The 25,711-nt window shown below is 35.6% G+C and overlaps 1 protein-coding gene across 1 annotated transcript in view; it reads right to left on the bottom strand.

The window, feature by feature from the left end:
- Window positions 1–25,711, bottom strand: part of atp8b1 (ATPase phospholipid transporting 8B1) — a 41,802-nt gene that overhangs the window by 6,000 nt on the left and 10,091 nt on the right. The window contains exons 2-24 of the mRNA XM_079586391.1: window positions 20,857–21,038; window positions 20,677–20,774; window positions 18,340–18,453; window positions 16,407–16,505; window positions 16,240–16,301; window positions 16,032–16,104; window positions 15,317–15,387; window positions 14,127–14,209; window positions 13,302–13,460; window positions 13,134–13,222; window positions 12,185–12,375; window positions 11,884–12,092; window positions 10,267–10,310; window positions 9,553–9,709; window positions 8,301–8,489; window positions 8,107–8,219; window positions 6,251–6,415; window positions 5,089–5,200; window positions 4,929–5,004; window positions 4,725–4,848; window positions 3,022–3,313; window positions 1,701–1,924; window positions 1,542–1,625 (exon numbers count right to left, since the gene is read on the bottom strand). Of these exons, the coding sequence (XP_079442517.1) occupies window positions 1,542–1,625; window positions 1,701–1,924; window positions 3,022–3,313; window positions 4,725–4,848; window positions 4,929–5,004; window positions 5,089–5,200; window positions 6,251–6,415; window positions 8,107–8,219; window positions 8,301–8,489; window positions 9,553–9,709; window positions 10,267–10,310; window positions 11,884–12,092; window positions 12,185–12,375; window positions 13,134–13,222; window positions 13,302–13,460; window positions 14,127–14,209; window positions 15,317–15,387; window positions 16,032–16,104; window positions 16,240–16,301; window positions 16,407–16,505; window positions 18,340–18,453; window positions 20,677–20,774; window positions 20,857–21,025 (2,997 nt within the window). The 5' untranslated portion in view covers window positions 21,026–21,038. The remainder of the gene's footprint in view (window positions 1–1,541; window positions 1,626–1,700; window positions 1,925–3,021; window positions 3,314–4,724; window positions 4,849–4,928; window positions 5,005–5,088; window positions 5,201–6,250; window positions 6,416–8,106; window positions 8,220–8,300; window positions 8,490–9,552; window positions 9,710–10,266; window positions 10,311–11,883; window positions 12,093–12,184; window positions 12,376–13,133; window positions 13,223–13,301; window positions 13,461–14,126; window positions 14,210–15,316; window positions 15,388–16,031; window positions 16,105–16,239; window positions 16,302–16,406; window positions 16,506–18,339; window positions 18,454–20,676; window positions 20,775–20,856; window positions 21,039–25,711) is intronic.

Here is a 25,711-nt window from a genome sequence, read left to right as displayed (position 1 = left end):
TATGTCCGATTTCCCCCTACCGAGAATCTGAGAAAAAATCTTGTCGAGGACCTCGATCGGTTGCGATGTTCGGCGCAGATTATCTGGTAATGTGAGGCGTTCACAGATCGAATCTTGCCCCTCCCGATCTGCTCTCACACAAGTCGGGCTCGCCCCGATCACATCAAACATGTTTGATATTTATCGGGATGAGCAAGATTGTGATTACGTCAGTACTGTCACAATAGCCAATAGGAAACAAGTCTACGACGAGACGGAAGTGACAGACATTTCTTACCTGCATTTCTCGCTGAAGAACTGACAATCAATGTTGAGCCCGTCTCCCCAACCATTTTCTCATCCACACGTTTATTCTTCCGCTTATGTTTTTTCTCACAACAAACGATCATTATTGATACTGCAAGTTTTCGTGTTACAGTAGCCATTTTGTTTACATCCGCTTTCCCGCTTCCGATCTGCTGCGTAGATCACGAGAGGTGCTGCGTCTGGCACGATAATCTTAGTACCGCTGTTGCCTTACCTTCTGGCTTGCTTAGTTGGGGACATTTAATATTCAACAATATTATAGATCTGCCTTAAAGGTGGACGATGATGAAATTGTATTATTTTCATGTTATCACTGTGAAGCTGCTTTGATACAATCTGTATTGTAAAAAGCGCTATATAAATAAAGGTGACTTGACTTGACAGGAACGCCTGAAAACGGATGCCAAGCTTGAGTTCGTTCTGCTCGATACATGAGTAACACAGAACCAAGATATGCAGTTGTTGTTGCTGAATCACGGCTGATTCATCCATACTTGCGCAAGTTAGTCGTTGCCAGTGATGCATAACGTGTTTGTTATTCGGGGGCAGAGCAATGAAGGGAGGGGTGTGTTTGTTTGGGTGTCGATTTCAAATATCAACAGTGTTTCTCAGAAATCACTTACTGCACCTTTAAGGAAGTACATATTTTCAATTTCATGTTGATTTTCACACTGTTTAAAGCTCACAGAAACGGCACTGAATTTTACTGCTTCAACTTAAACCTTGCTTCAGTTAGTTAATAATATTTCTATTTATGTTTAGTTTTGTTTAAGTTCAGTTAAATTTTTTATTCATTGTCATTTAGTAATTTTAGTGCTTCAAATAAACTTCAGTTGTTGTTCAATGTTTGTCATATATATATATATATATATATATATATATATATATATATATATATATATATATATATATATATATATATATTCACACACACATATAAATACATATATTATATTATTTAATAGTTTTAGTTAACGCTAAAATCCCTGAATTATGCTACGAAACATGATGGGAAGTTACTAAATGAAATCCAATTACATTTCTTTTAAAGGCAATTTAAACGAACCTTAGATGTCTTTTAAATGCAGATAATAAATAAATAGTTATTTATGCATTTTTTATAAATTAGTTTGACTGCAATTTGCATGACTGTAAAAAACAATAATAAAAACATCAATATTCTTCAATTCTGTGATAAGCCTAGCTTCTCTTGGCCATTGTATGACAAGCGATACCTGATCCAGAAGGCCGACGAGGAGAACAGGCAGACTGCTGTAGCACACGTTGTACAGGGTGATGAACCAGTCTTCATAAGCCGTCTACACAACACAAACAAGAACGTTTAAAAACAAGAATCAGCTTAAAACAGAGATTTTGAGATGCTGAAATCTTGCCTGTGAGGAGAATCCGTTGAAGAAGGAGAACCAGAAGTGCACCAGGGTGAAGGCGAAGTTTTTGTAGAAGAAGTAGCGCAGGAATTTGCACATTCGGATGTAGGACCAGCGCCCGTGGACCAGCAGGAGGCGCTGTAGGAAGCGGAACTGAGCGAAGGCGTAATCGCTGGACATCACGGCCTGCATCCCCTCCTGACCACTGATGCCCACACCGATGTCTGCAGCTGCGGAGGAGCATGGGGAGGACACGGCGGCTCTCTTTTAAACATGTAATATATGACTTAATACTTTAAATACAATTTATTTGAACTAAAATGAAATATTTAAAAAAAACATATCAATTATATATCTCTATGAATGAATAAATACATAAAAACAAAACTTTAAATACACTTTCTATAAATATACAATAATAAATACAAAAACAAATAATTCTATAAATGCATGCTAAATAATTATCAATTGATCATTTTTAAATTAACCAATAACATCAATAATCATATCTACTATATATCTACTAAAATAACTAAAACCGAAATTGAAATAAAATTAAAACTAAATAGAAAATAAAAAATATATAAAAATAACAAAATGCTAAAACTGTCACTAAAATTAAAAAATATTTTTAAAAAGTTAAAAAAAGAATAGCATGTCATTAGATATGCATCCATTCTATACACCTATCTTGTAAAATCTTGCAAAAACACTTTGAATTTATGCACATCATGGCATTTTCATCCAATGTGCATAAAAAATATATGCATTTAATTGAGGTGGATTTTTGTTTATACCCGATAAGCAGACATGCACATAAACTAAGATGGAAACACGTTTACTGAATAAATCCCTCATGAGCAACAAAAAAATCATGTGATTGGATAACTAGACTATCCAGCGGACCAATCGCATCGCACATCATCTCAAATATTGGTTTGCTGGTTCTGAAATGCCTGAGCCAAAGTCTGTCATCAGAATGATTGGGTTTAATTCCCTCCCGTATACGACTGTGTTCCCAAACACCAGCATCCAAACGCAAGATAACATGACAGTGTTTCATCTGCCGCTCTGAGACGCAAGTCATTTATGATATACGTAAAAAGAGCCACAGTGGCTTCCCACATTGCAGCGATTTCCAGTTTTATTAGAGATATTTTGTGCCAATTTTCAGGAAGTGACGATTTTGTTCTCTTGGACTCGCTGGGTGGAAACGGTGCTTCATCCGCAAATATTTTATGCGATATTCCTATTCTGACGAATAAGTTAAATCCGCAACTTTGGATGGAAACCGCTATTGACACTAAAACAACACAGTTAAACTCACTCTTGATCATGTTGACGTCATTGGCTCCGTCCCCGATGGACAGGGTCACGGCCTTCTTGTAGCGCTTCACCAGACTGACCACGTTAGCCTTCTGTTTGGGCGTCACCCGACAGCAGATCACCGAGCTGCATTCACACGCCATGTCGACGAAGTCTTCCTGCCTCTTCTCCTTCTCCCACTCATCGATGGGTTGGTTGATGTCCTGAGGGCTGTTGGAGTTCATGTAGCGCTTCCTGAGCTTCTTCAGACGCAAGCGGCGCCGCTTCTTTTTCTTCTCGTACAGAATCTCATTCTGCATGGAGAGGAGAAAGTCATTTTAAATTCATAGTAGGAGATACAAATTTGTAACTTAAAATATTTTATTAATTTCCCTTAGTCCTGATCAACATGGGGAGTCACTCCACAGGACTTGATGACAAAATAGTATTACCTATAGTTCAGACTAGATTGCTTTATCTCAAACAGTAGCAACGCCAAGGTCATGGGTTCGATTATCATGGAATGCGTGAACAGCTACTTGAAATTAATTTAGTTTATTACCATTTTAAAGGCAATATTAAGGGCATGATGTACATTTATGATTAGAATTTTGCCAATATATGTTAACATTTTCACCCTGTTCATTTCAATGTTTCAGTCACTGCAAGATCATTTCCATGTTTTACTTATTTTAATTATCTATTAAATGTTTGTGTTTTTTTTGTGCGTTTTTTACATAAAATTAGTTTTCCAGGCAAATTATATTAGAAAAATTGGATTTTTTTTCTGAGGACAGCAAATGTCACGTCAGCTGCTCATTATCATCAAGACAATTAACCTTTTTTTTATTAAAAGAAAATGTTTTTTAAATGTTTTTGTGCAAACCACAATAATAATAAAAAATTGCAGGATTCTTTGTTAAATAGAAAACTAAAAAAACAGAATTGATTTGAAATAGAAAGTTTCATAACATTATAAAAGTTTTTACTGTCACTTTTGATACATTTACTGCATTGCATCATTGCTGAAATCTGAAAAGTAATTTCTTTCTTAATTTCTTAAGAGAAAACGTACTGACTTTTGAATGATTGTGTACAAATTGACAGCATTTGTCCACCTCTGATTTAGCTTATTTGATGCATTCATTTAGACAAAAAAAACATAAGTACACGATCATTTCTGCACTTTCAAGAGATGAGCCCTTGAGCGTTTTTTGACGGAAAACTGTTTCTGTGAAAACAGGTTTACAAACACGTCTAATTACAAATCTAATGAAATGCTGTAATCATCTGCCCACAAAAATGTTGGGAATTAAGCAAATGTGAAAATAATGCGTCACTGGTGCCTGTCACCTTCCCAAAAGCAAGCTAAACACACAGCACATGCAGAGATTGAGTACACTGCCTTCATTTACTGTGAACGGAGTCGTGGAAAACACACTTTCGCTTTGAAACACGCTGACAAACAGTCAATATACTTATTCAATTAAATCAGTCTTTTGTGATTTGATAAGGACACAGAGTCATATCGATTTTAGCACGTTTGACAGATACTTTGCCAAAGCAATGCCGCAAAACAACTTTTTGTAATATTTTCAGCTCATTATGAAACTGTGGCGGCACATATTACACTAGGTAGTCTAGATAGTTAATAGGAAACACTGGTTTGTGTTCAGGGAATCTTAAAACATAATCTGAGAGATAATCAGAGGATGAGGAGTGTACCAGCCAGCCTCCGGTGATGATGAGGGCGTTCTTGCCCGGCTCTGGGAAAAACGTCTCCTTCAGTTTCTTACTGCGTCCTTGAGGGTCGTTTCGCCGCTGGGTCTGTCTGTTCCTCAGCTGTACACTGACAGAGAAACAACGAGAGTCTCGACTTTAGAAACCGAAACTGACCACTCACACAATCACAGATTAGCTGAAACATACTTCACATCCTCTCCGTAGTGGATCTTCATGTCGTCTGTAAGAAGTTCGCAGGAGTAGCCGATGTTCTCCGCGGTCTCTGAGTACGTGACAAACAAAACACATTAGAAATCAAACCAATCTCCCTTAAAACAACAGGATCTTGCACTTGTTCACCGCTCACCTTTCTTGTCTCCGGTGAGAACCCAGATCTTGATGTCCGCTTTGGCCAGTTTTGCGATGGTCTCCGGAACGCCGTCCTGAAGTTTGTCCTCAATGGCTGTCGCTCCAATCAGCTGAATAAAGGAGCATAAATGGCACATTTATCAATTACATATCTCTATAAATTAATAAAATACATATATGCACTCTCTATAAATGTAAAAAATTTTATTCAAAAAGTCTATCAATAAAATCAAATGAATAAGTAAACAAATAAGTCTATAAATGCATAAAAATGCAAATAATTTTTTTTATATATATAAATATTGATAATTTTAATACGAATCAATAACATTATATACATGCATACAATGCTTAAGCACAAGTGAGCACCCATGCTAAAGTTGACTAAAAAGAGGAATGTAAAAAAAAAAATCATCTTTTGGAAATTGATCTTAAATGGCACATTTATCAATTACATATCTCTATGAATGATTAAATACATATATGCACTCTCTATAAATATACAATAATAAATTCAAAAACTCCATCAATAAAACGTAAACAAATAAGTAAAAATAAGTAAACAAATAAGTCTATAAATGCATAAAAAAGCAAATAAATAAATATCAATTGATCATTTTAATACGAATCAATAACATCATATACATAAGCACAAGTGAACACACCCATGCTAAAGTTGCCTAAAAAGACGAATAAAAAAAATAATCTTTTGGAAATTGATCTTAATGCCTTAATTAAAAAAATGAGGAAAACTCCAACCTTTAAGACACCAATTTTCTTTGTGAATGAATAATGTATCGTAAATAAATAAATGTTCTTCCTTAAAACACAGGGTGCATAAGTCAGGACACCCCAGTGTTAAATTCCCATAGAGGCCGGCAGATTTATATTTTTAAAGGCCAGTTATTTCATGGATCCAGGACACTATGCATCCTGATAAAGTTCCCTTGGTCCACATCATCACACACCCTTCAGCACACCTAGAGATGGCCATGTTTTATTTCAGTTAGCCTAATAGCTGGATTGATTTACATAGAGAGATGATCTTATGGAAAGTGCCCCATGCTAAATGAGCGAATGATTGGCAGATTAATGAGCCTGACCAATATATCGATCCATCACTTGTCTCAATTGTATATTTTCCTTTCTGATTTCCGTACCAAGAGGTTATTCTCGATCTCTTCGTACACCTCGTTCAGAGCCTCGTCGCGGTTCCCCATGGAGATGCTGGCTTTCTGGTGCTTCAGATCCCAGGCGTCGTACTCCTCCTGACTGATGTCCTTGTAGGCCAGACACAGAGTCCGCAGGGTCTCGTTCGCAAAGACCTGGAGGACAAATCAAAGCATAAAAAAGCATTTAAAAAACTTATGTAATTGTAATTAAAATGTAATTTAATGCTATTCTGCATTAAGGCCAGACACTACAGGCAAAAACATTGTTTCTTTCAGGCTCTGGTCAATTTTGAGAGTTTGGGTTATTTTGGCTTTTCATAACGTGTTGTTTGTGGAAAACATCTTCAACTTCAAAGTGTTTATTTACTACACTTTTTACTATCTCTTTGAGTCTGTATATTTCAATTGTCTATCTATCCATTCATCTATCTATCTATCTATCTATCTATCTATCTATCTATCTATCTATCTATCTATCTATCTATCTATCTATCTATCTATCTATCCATCCATCCATCCATCCATCCATCCATCCATCCATCCATCCATCCATCCATCCATCCATCCATCCATCCATCCATCCATCCATCCATCCATCCATCCATCCATCCATCCATCCATCCGTCCATCTATCTAATGTATTTAGAGATTTGTTGATTGTACATTTCTACTGTTTAATTAATAGATTTTTACTGTTTTAGTTATAGAGAGTACATTTATCATTTCATTTATTGATTGATTTCATTTAAAAAAAAATGTTTTATAGAGAGTGAAATTAGAGTTTTATTTATTTATTTATTGATTGATGTTATTATTATTTTTTTTCATTACATAAACCAAACTTTACCGTTTTATTCCTATCTATATGCTGAAGTTTTTACAGAGGGGTTTGGTCATATAGCATTCACATGTTATTCCTAAAAACATGATGAAAACTCTTTTTGCCAACAAAATGAAACAAGATTTTTAGTTATCATTGGGCATCAAATCTGACATGGCGCATCATCTACTGAAGACGAGTAATATTGAGTACTTTTGATTATGCTTTTTGTGTGTTTTGGAGCTGGACAGATTAAAAAAATTCTTCCTTTGTGCTCTACACTGTAAAAAAAAAAAATGTTGGTTTAACTTTAAAATGCAAGTTACCTTGTTGCCTTAAAATTTTGAGTTTGTTGTAATTAAAAGTTTAAGTTAATACAATGAAGAAAAATGGTTTAAAGGTGCATAGCGCACGATTCTGAGTTTTTGCAGAACTATGCCACCTCTGGCGGCAAGCGAAACTGCAGCCAGAGATGTGCACGCACTAGACAAAAGTTTTCTTTTTTTTATCTTACGTGGAGTTTGCGTTGGTGTTTGAAATGAACTACAAGCAGGTCTCTTACAATCCATCTTCTACGGAGAATGCCGGTGAATACACAAACCTGCCAGACATAGCTATGCGAGCGTGCCGTGAACGCGCATGACGTCACGCCCAGTCTAAGATACCGGCCCGAATCCCTCTTATTTATTTTACTTTACAGGATTATAGAGACAATCTCAGTGATCAGAGAAGGGCTCATTCAGCCCATCAGGCAATTGTTTAAGCATGTATGGGTTAGAAAACGGGTATTTTTAACATGAAAAGTTGCTTAATGCACCTTTAATAAACAGAAACTCAAAATAGTATGTTATCTTCACACATTAGTTATCGAAGTTGATTTGACAAAAGATAAAAAGTTGTGATAAATCATGAAAATATTTTTTTACAGTGTACAAAAAACAAACATGGTCAACAAAAACTTGCATTTGCATGCTGAACATCATTAGCATTTGCTAATGAATTTAATAAATGTGTCGGTACTCACATTCAGAGACTCTTGTGTCGTTTCCTTATGCTCGCTATTTGGATTGAGTCGCTGGTAGACCACAGTGTCTGCGCCCTTACAGTACAGGCGGATACGGCCATCCGGAAATTTCACTGCACACGAACACACAAAAGCGTGAGAAACAGACGCCAGTGATTGACAGACGGGAACAGAAGAAGAGGAAGAGCACTCACGGATGATGGACATGCGTTTGCGGTCGCTGTCGAAGTCGAGCATAGCGAGCGTGGTGTAGGTCACCTCTTGGTCCATCTCCAAGATGGTGATGGTGTCCTGCGTTCGGGACAGGAACACAAACCCAAAGTTGCGTGCGGCCGAGACCAGAGCGCCCTCATCAGGAGATGCGGCCTGGTACACCAACTCACCTGAAAGTGACCAAATGTGCAGGAATATCAGCTGCGATTTTTGTAAACTTGATTTATTTGATCAGATTGTACACAAAATAGGATTAAAGGAACACTCCACTTTTTTTGGGAAATAGGCTCATTTTCCAGCTCCTCTAGAGTTAAACAGTTTTACCGTTTTCGAATCCATTCAGCCGATCTCCGGGTCTGGCCGTAGCACCGTTAGCATAGCTTAGCATAGATCATTGAATCTGATTAGACCGTTAGCATCTCTCTAAAAAAAAATGACCAAAGAGTTTTGATATTTTTCCTGTTTAAAACTTGACTCTTCTGTAGTTACATCGTGTACTAAGACCGACAGAAAATGAAAAGTTGTGATTTTCTAGGCCAATATGACTAGAACTATACTCTCATTCCTGCGTAATAATCAGGAAACTGTTGCCGTACCAGCAGCGCAATGATATTACAAACTTAGTGGCGGTTACGTTGGAAGTTACCGAGCTGGGGACTATTTTCAGGCGCTGCGTAATATCATTGTGCCTGCTGGTACGGCAGCGGTTCCTTGATTATTACGCAACGGTAGATGCTAACGGTCTAATCAGATTCAATGATCTATGCTAAGCTATGCTAAAAGTGCTACGGCCAGACCCGGAGATCGGCTGAATGGATTAGAAAACGGTAAAAGTGTTTAACTCTAGGCAAGGCAAGTTTATTTATATAGCACATTTCATACACAATGGAAATTCAAAGTGCTTTACATAGAAGAAATTAAAATAATCAAAAGAAATAAGAATAATTAAAACAGTTTAGAATAAAAAATAAAATAAAATACAGTGCAAACAGTCGGACGCACAGTGCTCATTCAGTAAATGCAAAGCTAAACAGATGTGTTTTGAGTCTGGATTTGAATGTGGCTACTGTAGGGGAATTGGAAAATGAGCCTATTTCCCAAAAAAGTGGAGAGTTCCTTTACGAATGCTAAATAATTGAGTACGCTCAAAACAGGGTTATGTGACAACAACGTAGTAAACTAGTGTATCTGAAATGCATCATTGCATACGGTCAGCAGATATTGTTTCCTCACCCTCTTTCTGCTCAACCATGACGGTGTGACACAGGGACAAGAGTTTGAAGAACTCCAGTACTTGCGCGTCCTTCTTCGAACGGATGCAGGAAACGAGGGAATGGTCATCAAACTGGAAATTATTGTCAAAGTATTTATTCCAGCTGAAATCCACAGGCTGAGGGTGAAACATCAGAAGAAGAAGAAAAATCAGAGAGGAAGTGAAATTACCATGTTAAAAATGTATGAATTAATCAATAAATAACAACCAAACTGGAAGTGCACTCTTTATAAATACAAAGTATTCAATAAAAAGTCTATAAATGCACTCTATAAATAAAAATAAAAAAGGCAATACATTAAATTATATAAATGCACTGTAAATAAAATAAAAAAGCTATAAATGCCGTCTCAAGGAATAATCAATACATATATTAACAAACCTATAAATGCACTCTCTATAAATATAACAAATAAAAACTCTATAAATGCACGCGCTTAAATAAAACTGTAAATGCACTCTATAAAAAAATTATAAATAATACTATTATACCCTCTTTAAAAATAATATCAAAACTACAAGTGCACTCTCATATATATATATATATATATATATATATATATATTTTTTTTTATCATCTAAAAATGCACTCTATAAATGAAAATAATAAGGTAATAAATTAAATGATAAAAACGCACTCTTAATAAATGATATAAATGCACTTGCATACACACCTTTCCACGCTCGAAGCCGCCACTGCCTGCACTGGTGGAGTCACCTGTAGATGATCATAGAGCGTTGTCAATATTCACATGAATGTAGTTTACTGAATTATTCAAAACAATAATACATCAAAAAAGAGCGCTAGATGATAAAGCAGACGGCACAGAACGAGAAGCCTCATCATACCGATTAAATACTAAGCACTCATTTAACACTTATTGTTCTGGGTTTATAACTATGAGCAATAGTAATTGCCTTAACAAAAAAGCTCTAATAATGTGATTAAGGAAAAGGAGTGCTATTAAACTATTTTATGGCAAGGTCGAAGGTGGCAGCGTGTTGTAAACTCTTCTGCTGTACCAAACCACAGAAACCTGACCTCTGTGAAACTAAAGCCTCAAATCTCTCCCAGAGCCACACACTGTATCACCTCACACACACACACACACACACGAGACAACAGCACAACAAGAGGACACGCACATTCACACACGTCTCTGGAATCACAGGAGGACAGAGATCAGGACTGTATCAAGCATGAAGGATTATATGTGATTTCGGAGCCTCACACTCCTCCGATTACATTTTTAACACTTAAACGTGTATCAGCTCTTTTCACACATCTAATGGTCTGATCAATAAAACCTCAAGCCAATATTTACAGGTGAAACTCTAAAATTGGAATATCGTGCAAAAGTTCATTTATTTTGAACTTTCGTGCAAAAGTTCATTTATTAAAAGTTCATATGAATTAGTAATTCATGAAAAGGGGCCCAAACCAAGTACATATGCATGATTATACTTATATAGGGCTGACATCTCTGTATTTAAAATCCTTTTTTTATTGATTTCATGTAATATTCTAATTTTCTGAGATTTTGAATTTGGGGTTTTCATAAGCTGTAAGCCATAATCATCAAAATTATAACTTTTGTACGATATTCAAATTTTTCGAGTTTCACCTGTATATGGTCAAAAAGTAAGAAGAAATTCGGATAGCTTGTAATGTAAATGTATGCGATCTTTATAACAGTATAACAGACTACTTACATAAATTGCATATAAATATCAGTCGTTATTGTATGTCTGCCAAAAATACGTCCAAGTAAGACGATTTTTAAATCTTTAGTTTTATGATCAAAGCTCTAAGTTTTAAAACACACAATGCAATACAATGACGATTGAGAGATGAAGAAATAAACTTTCCTCAAAAGCCTGATGATCATATTTGAATACATGATTTTTATAAAAACAAAATGATGCATGGATATACTCAAGTAAACCTAAGTTGCTTCAGTCTAACAATGTCAAAGTTATTCATAAGTTTACTTAATTTAATTTAATTTCACATAAAAAAGACACATGAACCATTAGCTGAAGCTGGAGGTTTTTCAATGATACTAAAAGTCTAAACTATCGATCAGACGACAGAAGGCATGTAGAGGAGTGTGTGTGACAGGTTTTTCAAAGTTTGATCATGTAGAAGCTTTGGATATTTGTGCATCACAGTAAGCTCGATCCGTTTAGCTTCCCCAGGAAGCATTTCAGGATTTATATAGTTCCTATCCGCTCTCTAAAAGCTACACTGGTCTCTATTGACACGGTTAGCAGTTTGTCGAAGCCCTCACCGTAAGTACGTCCTGAAATGGCGCACTTCTTGAAGGCCATGATGTTCTGAGTGAGCGTGCCGGTCTTATCGGAGAAGATGTACTCGATCTGCCCCAGCTGCTCGTTCAGGGTGGTGGTTCTGGCTTTGGCCGGCGTGTCCTTCTCGGCGTAATACATCTGCAGATCCCAGTTAATGAACTTACTCTGACCCAGTCGGATCACCTCCACGCTGAAGGACAAGGAGGGAACAGAAGCCGATGAGTTATCTGGTGAATAACTATCTGTGTGCTCAGAGACTGGTGTTGACCGCTGATATCCTACCTCACGTAAAGAGAGATGGGCACCATGGTGTTGAGGATGATGATGTATCCCCAGAAACTGAGGAACCCTCGGTAAGATGAAGAATGGCCCAGGCCGTCGTTAAGATACCAGGCCTTCGAGCCGATGCTCTCGTACCAGTACGTGTGTCCGATGGCCAGACCAGCACACAGCAAAACCAGCAACCCAAAGATCTACCAGTGACAGAGAGAGCAATGGAAATATTATATATTTCACTTTAGTATATTTCTCTATAAATGTACTCTCTATATATAATAACAAATGAACACAATTGTATAAGTGCAGACTCTCTATATAAGATTAATAAATAAATAAAAACTTTAAGGAAATGCAGTCTATAAAAGTAAAACACATAAACGAATAAATAAATAACCTCAATAAAAATAACAAAATAAATAGAACTTCATGAATGCATTGACTATAAATAAAAATATATATAATCAAGAAATGCAGTTTATAAATAACAGTTAACAGAAATAATAAAAACTCAATTAAAAAATAATGGATAAAATAAATAAAACTGAATGCACTCAAAAAATGACAATTAAATAAAACTATGCATGCACAAAATAAGTAAACAAACCTCTATATATACATTCTAAGTCAAAATAATAATAGATAAAATAAATAAAATTATGCTTTCACTCTCTACAAATAAGATTAAAAAATAAAGCTATATATAATATAAATAAACCATTATAAATGCACTCTCTATAAATAAAAACTAAACCTCTATAAATACACTTTACAGTCTATAAATGGAACTACAAAAACACACTCTACTCGATGAATAAATAAAATGTAAATATAAATCAAAATTAAAAATGACAAAATTGTCATAAAAAATATTTTAAGGTGAGTGAAACATTTTTGAAATGTCGTTGAACTGAAGAAGTGAAATGGTAAAGTTGAGATGAATATTAAGCCTCACCGTGTAGACCATGTAGTTCATGAGTCTGTCTATTGTGGTGCGTTTGAACCTGGTCTTCCCGCCGTTCCTCATGATTTTAGTGTCATTACCTGAAGAAAGAAACACAGCTTTAATAAAAACCCCAACACACCACTGACTGAACCGTGAGCGTGTGTGTTGACCTCTGACCTGCGAATATGACCAGCCCGTGGCTCTGTTCGGTGTTGCGGACCTTGCATCCTCTGAGCAGCATGTTGTCGAGGTCGAGCGAGTAACTCTTCCCCTTCCAGTCCATCGTTCCCAGAAACTTATCCAGACGGTTGTTGGGCTCCTCGCACTTAATCAACGCTGAGAGACACACACAACAAGAAATTATTATTTCATATCTACTGTCCATTCTCAGGGTAGTTATATGTAAACAATAACATTGTCAGTTGCTTAGTTTCTAAATCTGGTTGGTTCAAAATCCCATTGCACTCATTCTGTTGCTTAGTGCATTTTGTTTTCGGACAGGAGAGAAAAGTTTGGACATTTGCACCGGTTTAGGACAGGGTTTAAAGGGATAGTTCACTTTGAAATGAAAATTCTGTCATCATATACTCATGATGAAGTTGTTTCAAACCTGTATGAATTTCTTTCTTCTGCTGAACACAAAGGAAGATATTTAGAAGAATGTCAGTAACCAAACAGTTAACTGGTCCCATTGACTGCCATAGTATTTTTTTTTCCTACTATGGAAGTCAATGGGACCAGTTAACTGTTTGGTTACTGACATTCTTCTAAATATCTTCCTTTGTGTTCAGCAGAAGAAAGAAATTCATACAGGTTTGAAACAACTTCATGAGTATATGATGACAGAATTTAATTTGAAAGTGAACTATCCCTTTAAGACCAACACGTGTTTGTGCATGTGAATGCATATCATCAATCACAATTATGCAACTACTTCTACACTAATCATCTGTTCTTCAGCCTAATATTCTCATATGAGTGCAAACAGTCATTCATACGTACCATCAAATTGAGCCATCTGGTCCTCCTTCTGAAGTTGCTCGTCTGTGACCTTGAGACCCATCTTAAACTTCAGATTCGTCTCTCTGGACAAACAAAACCCAAACCAAACAACGATTAATTAACTACACTAATATCAGCCATCTGACAACATCCCGTCCTCCTTTATGAAACACACAGAACACAGACAAACACAGAATCTCAAATATGATTCTGCGGATGTGAAAGACCAAATGAAAATGTAAAATGGAGGAAAAGCAAGCATAAACATGCATGCAGATATGTTTAATAACAATCAAGGAAATGCCCCCTAAAAATAAAAGAACATTATTCTATGCTTGCACTCTCAACAAATAAGATTAATTAATAAATAAATAAATGCACTCTATAAATATAAGTTAAAAGACCTCTCTATATAAATATAAAATAAATTAATAAAACTATTAATCAATCAATCTCTATAAATAAAAATAATACACTTATATACATAAAATAAATCAATATTATAAATAAAGCTATGAATACACTCGATAAATAAATAAACAAAAATGCAAATAGAAATAAAAATGTAATAGTCTTTAGGAATATTTTAGAAAGTTAGGAACTAAGTGTGTGAAAAAATAAATCAAATGTAAAAAATTACAAATGTATGTGTAATGACAATCAATAATGTTTCATAATTAAATCCATAAGAACAGTAAAAAAAAACAGGAACAAATATTTCTAGCAGGCCCTTCTTAAAATATGATGTGATATATTTCAAGTTTCTTGCAGTACATATTTCACTAATATTATAATACTTTTAGAATTAAACGATTTAAAATAAAGAAATTAAAGATTATACTGTTAGTATTTATGAAAAGTACACAGATAGACAAACCCAGGAACTGAATAATGAGTCTTTTGAACGTGAAAGACAAAATGAAGTGTATTTGGACTGAACGGATGGATTGATCAGAACCATATCCATTACACAATTTACATTATGACTCAATGTCCAAATGACTGTTCAAACATTCATTGGACTGATGTAACAAAACAAAACGAAGTCATAGAAATGTATGCATGTATGCTTATGTCCAGAACAACTCAATTATGACTATATCATGTAAATAGCGTGATCCATAGATCCGATAAACTGATCTAGCAATCACTGTATGGTTGTGTTGTGTGTTTAATGTGGTGTTTCTTACCCGTCAAGCTCCGCCGTCTCTACGTAACACAGACTGTTGGCGTTTGAACTGGACAACAACAGAATATCGGCCTACATGAGGTCCAAACAAAAGTGAAAATGAGAAATGAACATAAAAATGACCTCAGATGAATGTGATAAATGTGATAAAAGGAAATGCAAGCATTAACATGACACGAAAGCAAATGAATACTCAAGGTATACGTGTAATCACATAATTAATAATAAAATCCATAAAAACAGGAAAAGCCCTGGAACAAACATAACATTAAAATATAGACTAGTATGGGGTTTCTTTCAGTGGATATTTCAGTGATATTATAATACTTTCAGCATTAAAAGATCTGAATTAAAATGAAAAAGTTTTAATTAAGATTGTAAAAATTATGCTATTAATTATATCAATTAAATATTTAAATTCATATGGTTTTATTTTATTTATAAGTACATATTTCATTCAAGATATACGTTTTATATAATATGGCATGCAATTGCATGCAATGCAATTCAACTTATATTAAATGTATGTATATATATATTTTTTTAAAGCATAATTTTATTTTTTATTTTTATGAGCTGCAACAGATGAGAATCTCTAAAATTGTGTGTGGGGGGGGGGGGGGGGACAATAGAAAAATAATAGAATAAAAAATATAAAAAAATAAAATAAAAAAAATCTTTCAACGGGAAGGCAAAAATATTTTAAAATAACTTACCGGGATAAAATCGTTTTTCTTTAGTCTGACTACGTCACCAACTTGTAGATGCATCCATCGGGTCTCTTCAAATCTGACCAATTACAATTTTGAATTTTTGAATCTGAGCATTAATGCCAAATTTTTGTTGATTTAAACTATTCACTGACAAACATCAACACTATTGTCATGTACTTCAGTATTAAAGCAGATTAAAGTTTTGTGTTACCTGTTATTGAGCAGCACATCACACCTTCTATTGTTGATTTCTTTGTCCATCCTGTGTCGCGCCTTTCAACCAGAGAAACATATCAAATGACAGAAACCATTACCACGGCCATTAATGGCTACCTTTCCCCCAAACCGCTCCATCAGTAAACACGTGCAGGGACTCACCAGGTCGTCCACCAGGTCTTTGATGGCGGTGATGCCCAACACCAACACTAACGGCACCAGGGTGGTGTACCACGGCAGCGTGGTGATCTCAGGAATGATCTGACATTAAAACACACGAGTTGAAGATCATATATATATATGTTCATGTATATGTGTGTGTGTTTGATATGATATATATTAGGGCTGTCAAAAGATTAATCGTGATTAATCGCATCCAAAATAAAAGTTTGTGTTTACATAATATATGTGTGTATACTGTGTAGAATTATTATGTATAAATATACACACATTCATGTATATATTTAAGGAATAATTGTATTTATATACTGTATATACATTTATATAATTTATATTACCGGTATATATAAATATTTGATATATAAATAACAAATTTTTCTTAAATATATACATGATTGTGTGTGTTTTTATATATATAAATAATTATACACAGTACACACACATATATTATGTAAACACAAACTTTAATTTGGATGCGATTAATCGCGATTCATCTTTTGACAGCCCTAATATATATATATATATATATATATATATATATATATTCCTCATGCTGTCTATGAAGCTAAATTTATGCTAAATAACATCCAGTTAGGTCACTGTCAAAATGATTCCATGGCTCTCTGAAATGATTGATTCTGATTGGCCAGTCGCAACATTCCGAGGTCAGTGATTCGTCGCCATTAATTATGCGGTGGAAAGCTGTGTAACAAGTTATACGACTGTACATTGTCCCGTAAATATCCGTCATGTTTGAATTGGTAAATGTCCATCTTATTTGAACAGTTTTTTCTATGCAGGATACTTTGTGTTTAATGAGCTAATAAAATATTTCAGCTCAAATACATTTTTCATTTTAATTATTTACTTATGTGGCAACAGTCATGCAATAAGGCCCGTTCACGGCAAGAAATATAGCTATAAAGACGACTATATTAGCGTCCACACCAGCAAGCGATATCTTTCTGTTTATTCTATGTGCAAGCTGGAGGTTTGTCGTCTGTCGCTTTAAAGGAACACGCCGACAATTTGGGACTTTAGTATACGGTTAGAAGATGTGTCTCATGTGTCCTTGTTATTTGTACACGCTGTGACTATACAAACCACAACATGTAAATAGGAAAATGTTGGTGTTATTTTGTCACTTATTGGGAGCAGTATGCTAGCTGGAGCCATTTACCTCCAGTCTTTGTGCTAAGCTAGGCTAGCGGTGGGTGCGTCAGAGATGAGAAGGGTATGTATGGACTTATCTAACTCTGGGGGATACGGTGAATAAGCTAAAGTCCCAAAAAGTCGGCATGTTCCTTTAAATGCTCAAGCTCTAAAGCAGAATGGATTCTGATTGGCTGATAACTGTTTTTTATGGTTCATCAGCTGAAAAAAAAACTGTATAGAACTGTATCTTTATTGTTATAGTTATCGTCCTTGGTGTGAACAGGACACCAAGAAAAGGTTCTATATAGAACCTTAAAAGGTTCTATAGGCGCTTCGTATTTGGAACCCCTAAAAGGTTCTATATACAGAACCCTTTTTAAGGGTTTTTAAGAACCAAAAGGGTTCCTTCTTGTCATTATAGAACCTTTTTAGCATAAAAGGTTCTTTGGAGTTGAGTAAAGAACCCTATGGTTCTATATAGAACCCCAATGAACCCTTTTTTTCTAAGAGTGTAGAACCTTTTAGGGGTTCCAAATACGTAGCGCCTATAGAACCTTTTAAGGTTCTATATAGAACCTTTTCTTCTAAGAGTGTATAATTGGGATAATGTACATCCAGTTGGTCCTCCTGATCACCCGGTCGGGGTTTATTTTGCTGCATGTACATTATCCCTTACATAAATGCAGTTAGGATGATTCAAGGCCTGATCACCGTGTCGGAGATAATTTTGTGATAAATGTGAGGTTTTGTTAGTCCATACCTGCAGGATCAGCAGACACAAGAAGTAGAGGTTGGCCGCCCTCTTAAACTGCTCGTACAGGTTCAGTGGCAGGAAGGTTAAGACGTTGTATTTGTAGGTCTTGATTGCATTGCCCTTGAAATGAAAAGAAATCGGTATAAAAATGCGAGTCTTAAAATGTTCAGGTTCTCACCCCACAAGGGTTGATTGGTGAACTATCACCATTGAGACACTTCACCTCAGATGAAGGTCCCAGGAGTAAAATCACTTTATAAAAACATTACGTGCAGAAGGTGGACTAACATATCAGAATTTCCTAAAAAAACGTTAAAGTCACCATGAAATCCAAACATTCAAAATGATGGAATATTGCAGTATTTATTATAAATAATTTATCCGCGCACATCATGTGCCTCGAAATCTTGAATCAAAACATCTTCCCCTTCCTCTGAGGACGTTTACAGGCGCGAGGACGGGGCAACCTGTCAATCACATGAGATCCACCAATAGCAACCCCCAACCATCCAATCAACTCCCAGTAGACAAAATCAAGCCCCGCCCTACATTTGATCTTGTTTGAGAAGCCGTTTCACACAGATATACGTCACAATAGGGAAGAAAAGACAATCGCAAATTTCTTTCACGACGCCGACTTCACAAAAGGAAAATGCTGTAATTTAACCCAAGGCTCTTTAATAAGTTTGAAGTCTGTCAGTTGTGAAATAATGCGTATTTTCATGAGATTTCTGAAATATGAGGCTGGAATAGTAAAAAGAAAAACATTTAAAACCCTAAAAATAAAAGTTTTAATGGTTTAATAGACCGGTTACAGATTAAAGTCTGAGTCAAACTGTCTCTGCACCTCAGTTTAGCTTTTTTGTCCCAATTCTTCACTCTCGCTCTACTTTAGTTCCGGTCACTCAATATTCAAGCGTTACCGAACCCAACTGTTTTCCATACATGTAAATCACAACACATCAAAATCTGCCAGTGGATGCTCTCGCAGGGTAACATTTCAACCTCAAGACAAAGCCAGTCACTGCTGCTTATATCTCACGACACACAGCAAATCTCGGGTCATCTGACACCAAAAGGACTCGTTTTTCCAGTCTAAGATCATTCTCATACCACAGAAGCTAAACAAGCAACAACTTACGAGTTTAACAAGTAAATTCTGTAAGAAAATGAGCGTAAAATCTCTCAGATAAGACCATAATAAAGGCCAAGCCCCATCCGGAAGGTTTTAGGGTTGTTTAACACACCATGACAGATTACAACATCATGATGAATTATGACCTAAATACATGACGTGTCACTTTTATTTTTCTGGAGGCGTTTGATGAACCGAAAATGCAACGGAAGGAAAGGTATTGTATAATACTGAAAAAAAACACAATTTTTTTTACCATTTTGCAATGTCCCTATGAGTACAACTATAAACCAAAAGTATAATCAATAAGAAGAAATATAACCTGTGTGATGATGTTGCTGTTGTTTTTCAGATGAATTCACAGGTGATTCATGATTTATCCGTTAAACATTTGACAAAAGAAAAACAGACACTTCCTTCCCAGAAAACTAAACATTAATCTTCCTTTGAAGAGATTCTACAGGCTGGTTTGACCACGTCATACAACGTCTGTAAAGTTTGTGTTAGAGGAAGCAAATGCCAAAATAATATTCATGGTGAAAGTATAGATTGACTTTAAAGGTTCTGCAGTTTAAGATGAAAACATCTGCCCGCTCAAAACACTGTTAGTGTCGGGAAGCTCCCGCATGTTTAGTGTTAGTACGCAGTGGGAAATCATTATCAGAAGCTTTTATCTTACAGGATTTATTTACAGGACAATCTCTAGAGTTTAGTGTCTTGAACAAAGGCTCTTAGGGACCAACTTTTTTAATCAAAACTGTAAAATAGCTGTTTTCTATTTTAATTATCTTAAAATGTAATTTATTCCTGTCATCCAAAGCTGAATTTTTCAGAATTTTCCACAAAAATATGAAGCAGCACAACGGTTTTCAACATTAATAATAATCAGAAATGTTTCTTGAGCATCAAATCATCATGTCAGAGTGATTTCTGAAGGATCATGTGACACTGAAGACTGGAGTAATGATGCTGAAAATTCAGCTTTGATCACAGGAATAAATAATATTTTAATATATATACACATAAATAGAAAAAAAATACTTTTTAACAGATTTTAAATCGTAATAATATTTCATAATACTGCTGTGTTTTTGATCAAATAAATGCAGCGTTTGTGAGTAGAAGAGTCTTCTCTCAAAAAAAACAAAAAAAACGTAATTATCCCAATCTGTGTAGTGCTGGTGCGGTCCACTAAAGGTTTCACTCACGGAGTATCTGCTTTTCTTGAAGCACAGAAAGACCTTCTTCTGAAACTCTGGTCTCCGGCAGTATTCCCGGTCATTCGCTTGGATGGTCCAGCCGGCCTCTGAGAGGGAAGAGAGAACAGCAAAACTAGATCAGGCACTAACAGGAGAGACTTCCAGCACGCAGACCGGTCCTCATCTCACCGGCAGCAGGAGCGGGTCTGGGTTCTGGCTCTGGTAGCTGGTCCTCGGTCCGGTCCAGGTCATCTTCTGACTGCAACTCCTCGTCGGTCTCGTCGTCACTGTAGGGCATCACCTCATCATCCGGCTCCTCCAGGGAACCCTGGGAACCTGCCCGCGGTCGAGCGCTCATCCTGAGAGTCCCACTGCACACACACACACACAAATATCACATTATAATAATACATTAATAATCCACAGATTTGCGTGTCGTGAAGCAACATGTAAAAATTATGATTTGGCTTGCAGATTTTTCACTACACACAGTAGTGACACTAAATCTACAACAGTGTGAATGTATTTTTGCATAATACATAAATGCATTTATGGTAACTATTCAGTGCTGTCGTTGGTACCGAATCATCATATTCATAAACGTAAAGGTTATTTATAAAATAAAATAAAATGTGTTCCTGCAAAGTCCATTAAAAAAGACTAAAGTTCATTGGTTGTTTGTTATAAACGTGATTAATAAAAATTAATAAAAATGTAACTATTGAAGATTTTTTAAAAATGCAATTTAGAAGTTTTATTAAAGTTAATAAACTTTAAAATATTTTAATTGACTGCGGGGGCATTTCGAAAACTTGGCAGGGCAATGGTTGGTTAGACTTGATTTAATTCATGATTCAAAGGTTTTTAATTGAATTCAGAGGCCATGTTTGCTAATTCAGAAATACTCACATCGAATTGTAATGAAATTGTATTAGATTCAAATAAGATCCATAACAGGATTTTTTATTTCTTTTTAATGCGTTTCAAGCAAGAAAAAGAAACTAAATTACGCCACCAAAAGTAATTCAAAAAGTCAACATTAAATACAGAATACATGCTGTTGAGGTCATACGTTTTTACAGAATCTGCAAAATATTCATAATTTAAAAAACTAAGGATCATAAAATTTGCATTTTCTTTTTTTATTTAGTACTGCTATTTTAAAATAAGCATATATTTACATATAGACCACAAGACAAAATAATAACTGACTTTACACAAACGACCCAGTTCAGAAGTTTACATACGATTGATTCTTAATATTGTGTCGTCTTCTTGATCATCAACGAATGTTTGCACATTTTGTAATAGTCGTGTAATATGAATACCTTGGATCTTAATATCATACGGTCACTGATGGAAAGAGTTAGTGATGGATTCACTAAGAGTTAGTGATGGACAGCTTAACTGCTCAGGTGAACAACTTATGAACTGAAGTACACAAAAAACATAGAACAGAGCAGTCCTTTGACACAGGTTTGCTACTGGAGGAAAATATTCTGATGATATCAGTACGTTTCATCTGCTACAATATAAAAACCTCCCTGTCAAATAAACAAACAGCTGAAGTTACACGCGACTCCACCCTCCACACACACACACACACACACCACACCACACACACCACACATACTCTCTGTCCATCATTCTACACCGGCAGTCACAAAATACACGAAACCACATCCACAGACTCTCTCCATGGACAGTAAATCACACAGTGTTTGTTTAGTTTTGGGTCAGATGAGGAAACTCATTTTCATATGGAAAAATGTAATATACACAGCTCCTAAGCAAATATGTTTAAAACACAACAACAATTTAAACTGTATATTTGAAAAATATAATTAATTATTAATTGCATTTAATAAATGCATTTTAAACATTTTCAGAAAATATGTCATGGCTCTATAATGTGGTTCAGCCATTTTTCCAGTAAAAAAAAGTAAAAGGTAGATCAAAAATATGTGTATATAAAAGTTATATTACTATAATTATTTTATAATTTACATAAAAAATGATGTCACTAATTTTGACTTGTGTTACTGTGCTACGTTGACATTTTTACATATTTTCAAGATATATTTTATTAGTATTTTATGTATTCCCTGGGAATCAAAACCATGACGTTTGTGTTGCCAGTTTAATGCTCTACTGTTGCTCTAAATATGCAATATAAAACACACAATGACTTTTATGGAACAAAAGCCAGGTCAACAACGTTCACAGCTCATTTTACATTCATAATGTGATGCATTTGAGAGTGAAACATGTTTGTAGAAAAAGAAAAATATATACTTGTTGGGCAAAACACTTTTAATCCACACTGTAAAAAAATATTTTCATGATTTGTTATCACAAATTTTTGTCTTTTGTCAAATCAACTTCAATAACTAATGTGTGAAGAGAACATACTATTTTGAGTTTCTGTTTATTAAACCACTCTTCTTCATTGTATTAACTCAAATTTTTAATTACAACGAACTCATAATTTTTAAGGCAACAAGGTAACGTGCTTTTTTAAGTTAAACCAACATATTTTTTTTACAGTACATAGGGAATTGGGTGGTTTCTCAAAAGCTCTATTCGGACGGCACTAGTTTTCATGGAGGACAATCAGAGAAATTCATATCAATTGTGCACTAATCTTCTGCATGCTTTCATTTCACTATAGACAGAATCCGGCGCGGAAAAAATTGAATTGTAAAATTGATACATAGAGGCAAATTTTAATATCAATCTTTAGAGCCATTTTAATATCAATGTCAAGTAAGATACTTGTCTAGATGTCTCTGCTCACTTATTGGTTTATTATAAACAGCAACTCATGTGAAGTTTATTTAAATAGGGTTTTAATATTGAATTAAAGCTATATCAATAAGTAATCAATAAACAAACATATACGTCATCACCACATATGTGATGAAGCACAGCAGACGCCTATCTAGAAAATACACACTCCCACCTCTGCAATAAACACACATATGTTCGTCCCGTCCGAATCGGTGCACGAAATCACAGATGTCGCTTGATAAGAATTGAAACTCAAACATTGTTTAGTCCCGTCCGAATAAGGCTACGGCTGCATGAATATAAATACTGGTTATGTCAGATAAAAAGGAAAGTTGCTGCATTTTGATAAAAGATTGTGAACAAGACAAACATTTATATGTTTTGTTTTCGGAATATAATACATTGATGAATAATTCACAATAACACCGGGAACATGGTTTAAGAAAGTAAAGAGTTGACAGTAAATAAGGTCAATTCTGATTTCTTGTTGACTTTAATGGCTGATGCGGAGTATCATTTCTCAGATGCAAATGTGGCCACAATCACAGGATGATCGTCCTCTGGTCTTATGAAAAGCTGAGGTGTTCTCGATCCAGCTGAGCGCTCAAGCATCTCTAAAGCATCTTCAACGATGCCAGAAGGTCAATGTTTGATGAGAGATTAATTTGGAAAAATTCAGCAGGGAAGAATCCCTCTTTAAATATTCACTAACTGTCCATCACATGAAGGATGCTGACTGAAGATGACTTAACACATTTACCAACAACAAAAACCAATGCCTTTCTTGAATTATCATCATATGAAGTGCCAAGGAACTGTGTGGTTAAGGATGTTTGTTGAATGTAACCCTAGATAAATAATCTTGAAGTCTGAGATAAAGTTACCAACGCTGAAATAAACACACAATGCACCAGGATGCTCCCGCAAACTTGTGTAAAGAGCGTAACAGAGCACACACCTGGAAAGAGAAAGAAACACATCATGCAAAACACACACCCATGTTTATCCACGGCTTTGCGTACGTGATGCAACGTGACATTTTTAGCTATGAAAAGCTGAGGTCTGAGAGAAACAAACCTTCCGAGGTTCAAGTGGATGAATCAGAGAATTTCTTTAACAGGCCAAATACTTGCATTGGTTTCCACACGTTGAGCTCTAAATGCAAGGATTATTCCTCAAAATAAAGCCTTTTTCAGTAACCGTTTGGGTTCGGGAGATTAAAATGATCTTGATGTTACATTAAATACACTTTAATAACGATGGATGGATGGATGGATGGATGGATGGATGGATGGATGGATGGATGGATGGATGGATGGATGGATGGATGGATGGATGGATGGATGGATGGATGGATGGATGGATGGATGGATGGATGGATGGATGGATGGATGGATGGATGGATGGATGGATGGATGGATGGATGGATGGATGGATGGATGGATGGATTTTTTTTTTTTTTACTCAAACTGTTTTGTTGAAAACATAATTTGTAATGAAAAATTCTGTATTAAAGGTGGGGTATGTAATTCTCTTTTTTGGCCATTTTTTCAAAATCACTTAAAATCCTATTCCTATCCTAACCCACTTACAGCCACTGAGTTAGAAGCACTGAAATAAAAATTAAGCAATTTAATCATCTGTGGAGCAGGCAGGACTCAAAAAACACCAGCCAATCATTTCCAAGAACACCTAGAATCATTGGACAGTAAGTGTGTCAATCAATCGGTCGTACCATTGATTGGTCCATGTTCTTTGAATGGGTGGAGTCAAAGGAAAGAAGGTAGGACCATTTGAGTTGTGTATTTTCAAAATCTACCGGCCGTTTTGCAAATCACATACCCCACCTTTAACTTTCCGTGCCATTGACAAAATTTTTAGGCATTTATGACACAACGCCTGCCCGGGAATTAACAGAATTTTCCGGCAATCCATGTCCCAGAGCAGGAATGACGGCTACATTCAAACACGTGTTTGCACGTCACTCTTGACAGCTACAGATAAAGCTAACATAAGTTTGTGGAGCGAACTTGTCAATCCATCTTAATGGATTTCCCAGAGGAAACTCTGACCAATAAGACGACAGTTTTACTCACATGTGACCTGCATAAACACATTTTGGTACGCTATGAAATGTTCCCTTGTGAAAGCAAACTGAACCAAGAGGAAAATGCAACATTGAAACAAATTAAGTCCCTGTTTCAGGAACAAAGCAACCGATCTACAGGTCTGAGAACACTAGATATAGACCAAT

The sequence above is a fragment of the Phoxinus phoxinus genome (assembly GCF_949152265.1).
Source record: "Phoxinus phoxinus genome assembly, chromosome: 17".
Lineage (NCBI taxonomy): Eukaryota > Metazoa > Chordata > Actinopteri > Cypriniformes > Leuciscidae > Phoxinus > Phoxinus phoxinus.
The sequence above is the reverse complement of the archived record's forward strand: the minus strand, read 5'-3'. Positions and strand labels throughout refer to the sequence as shown.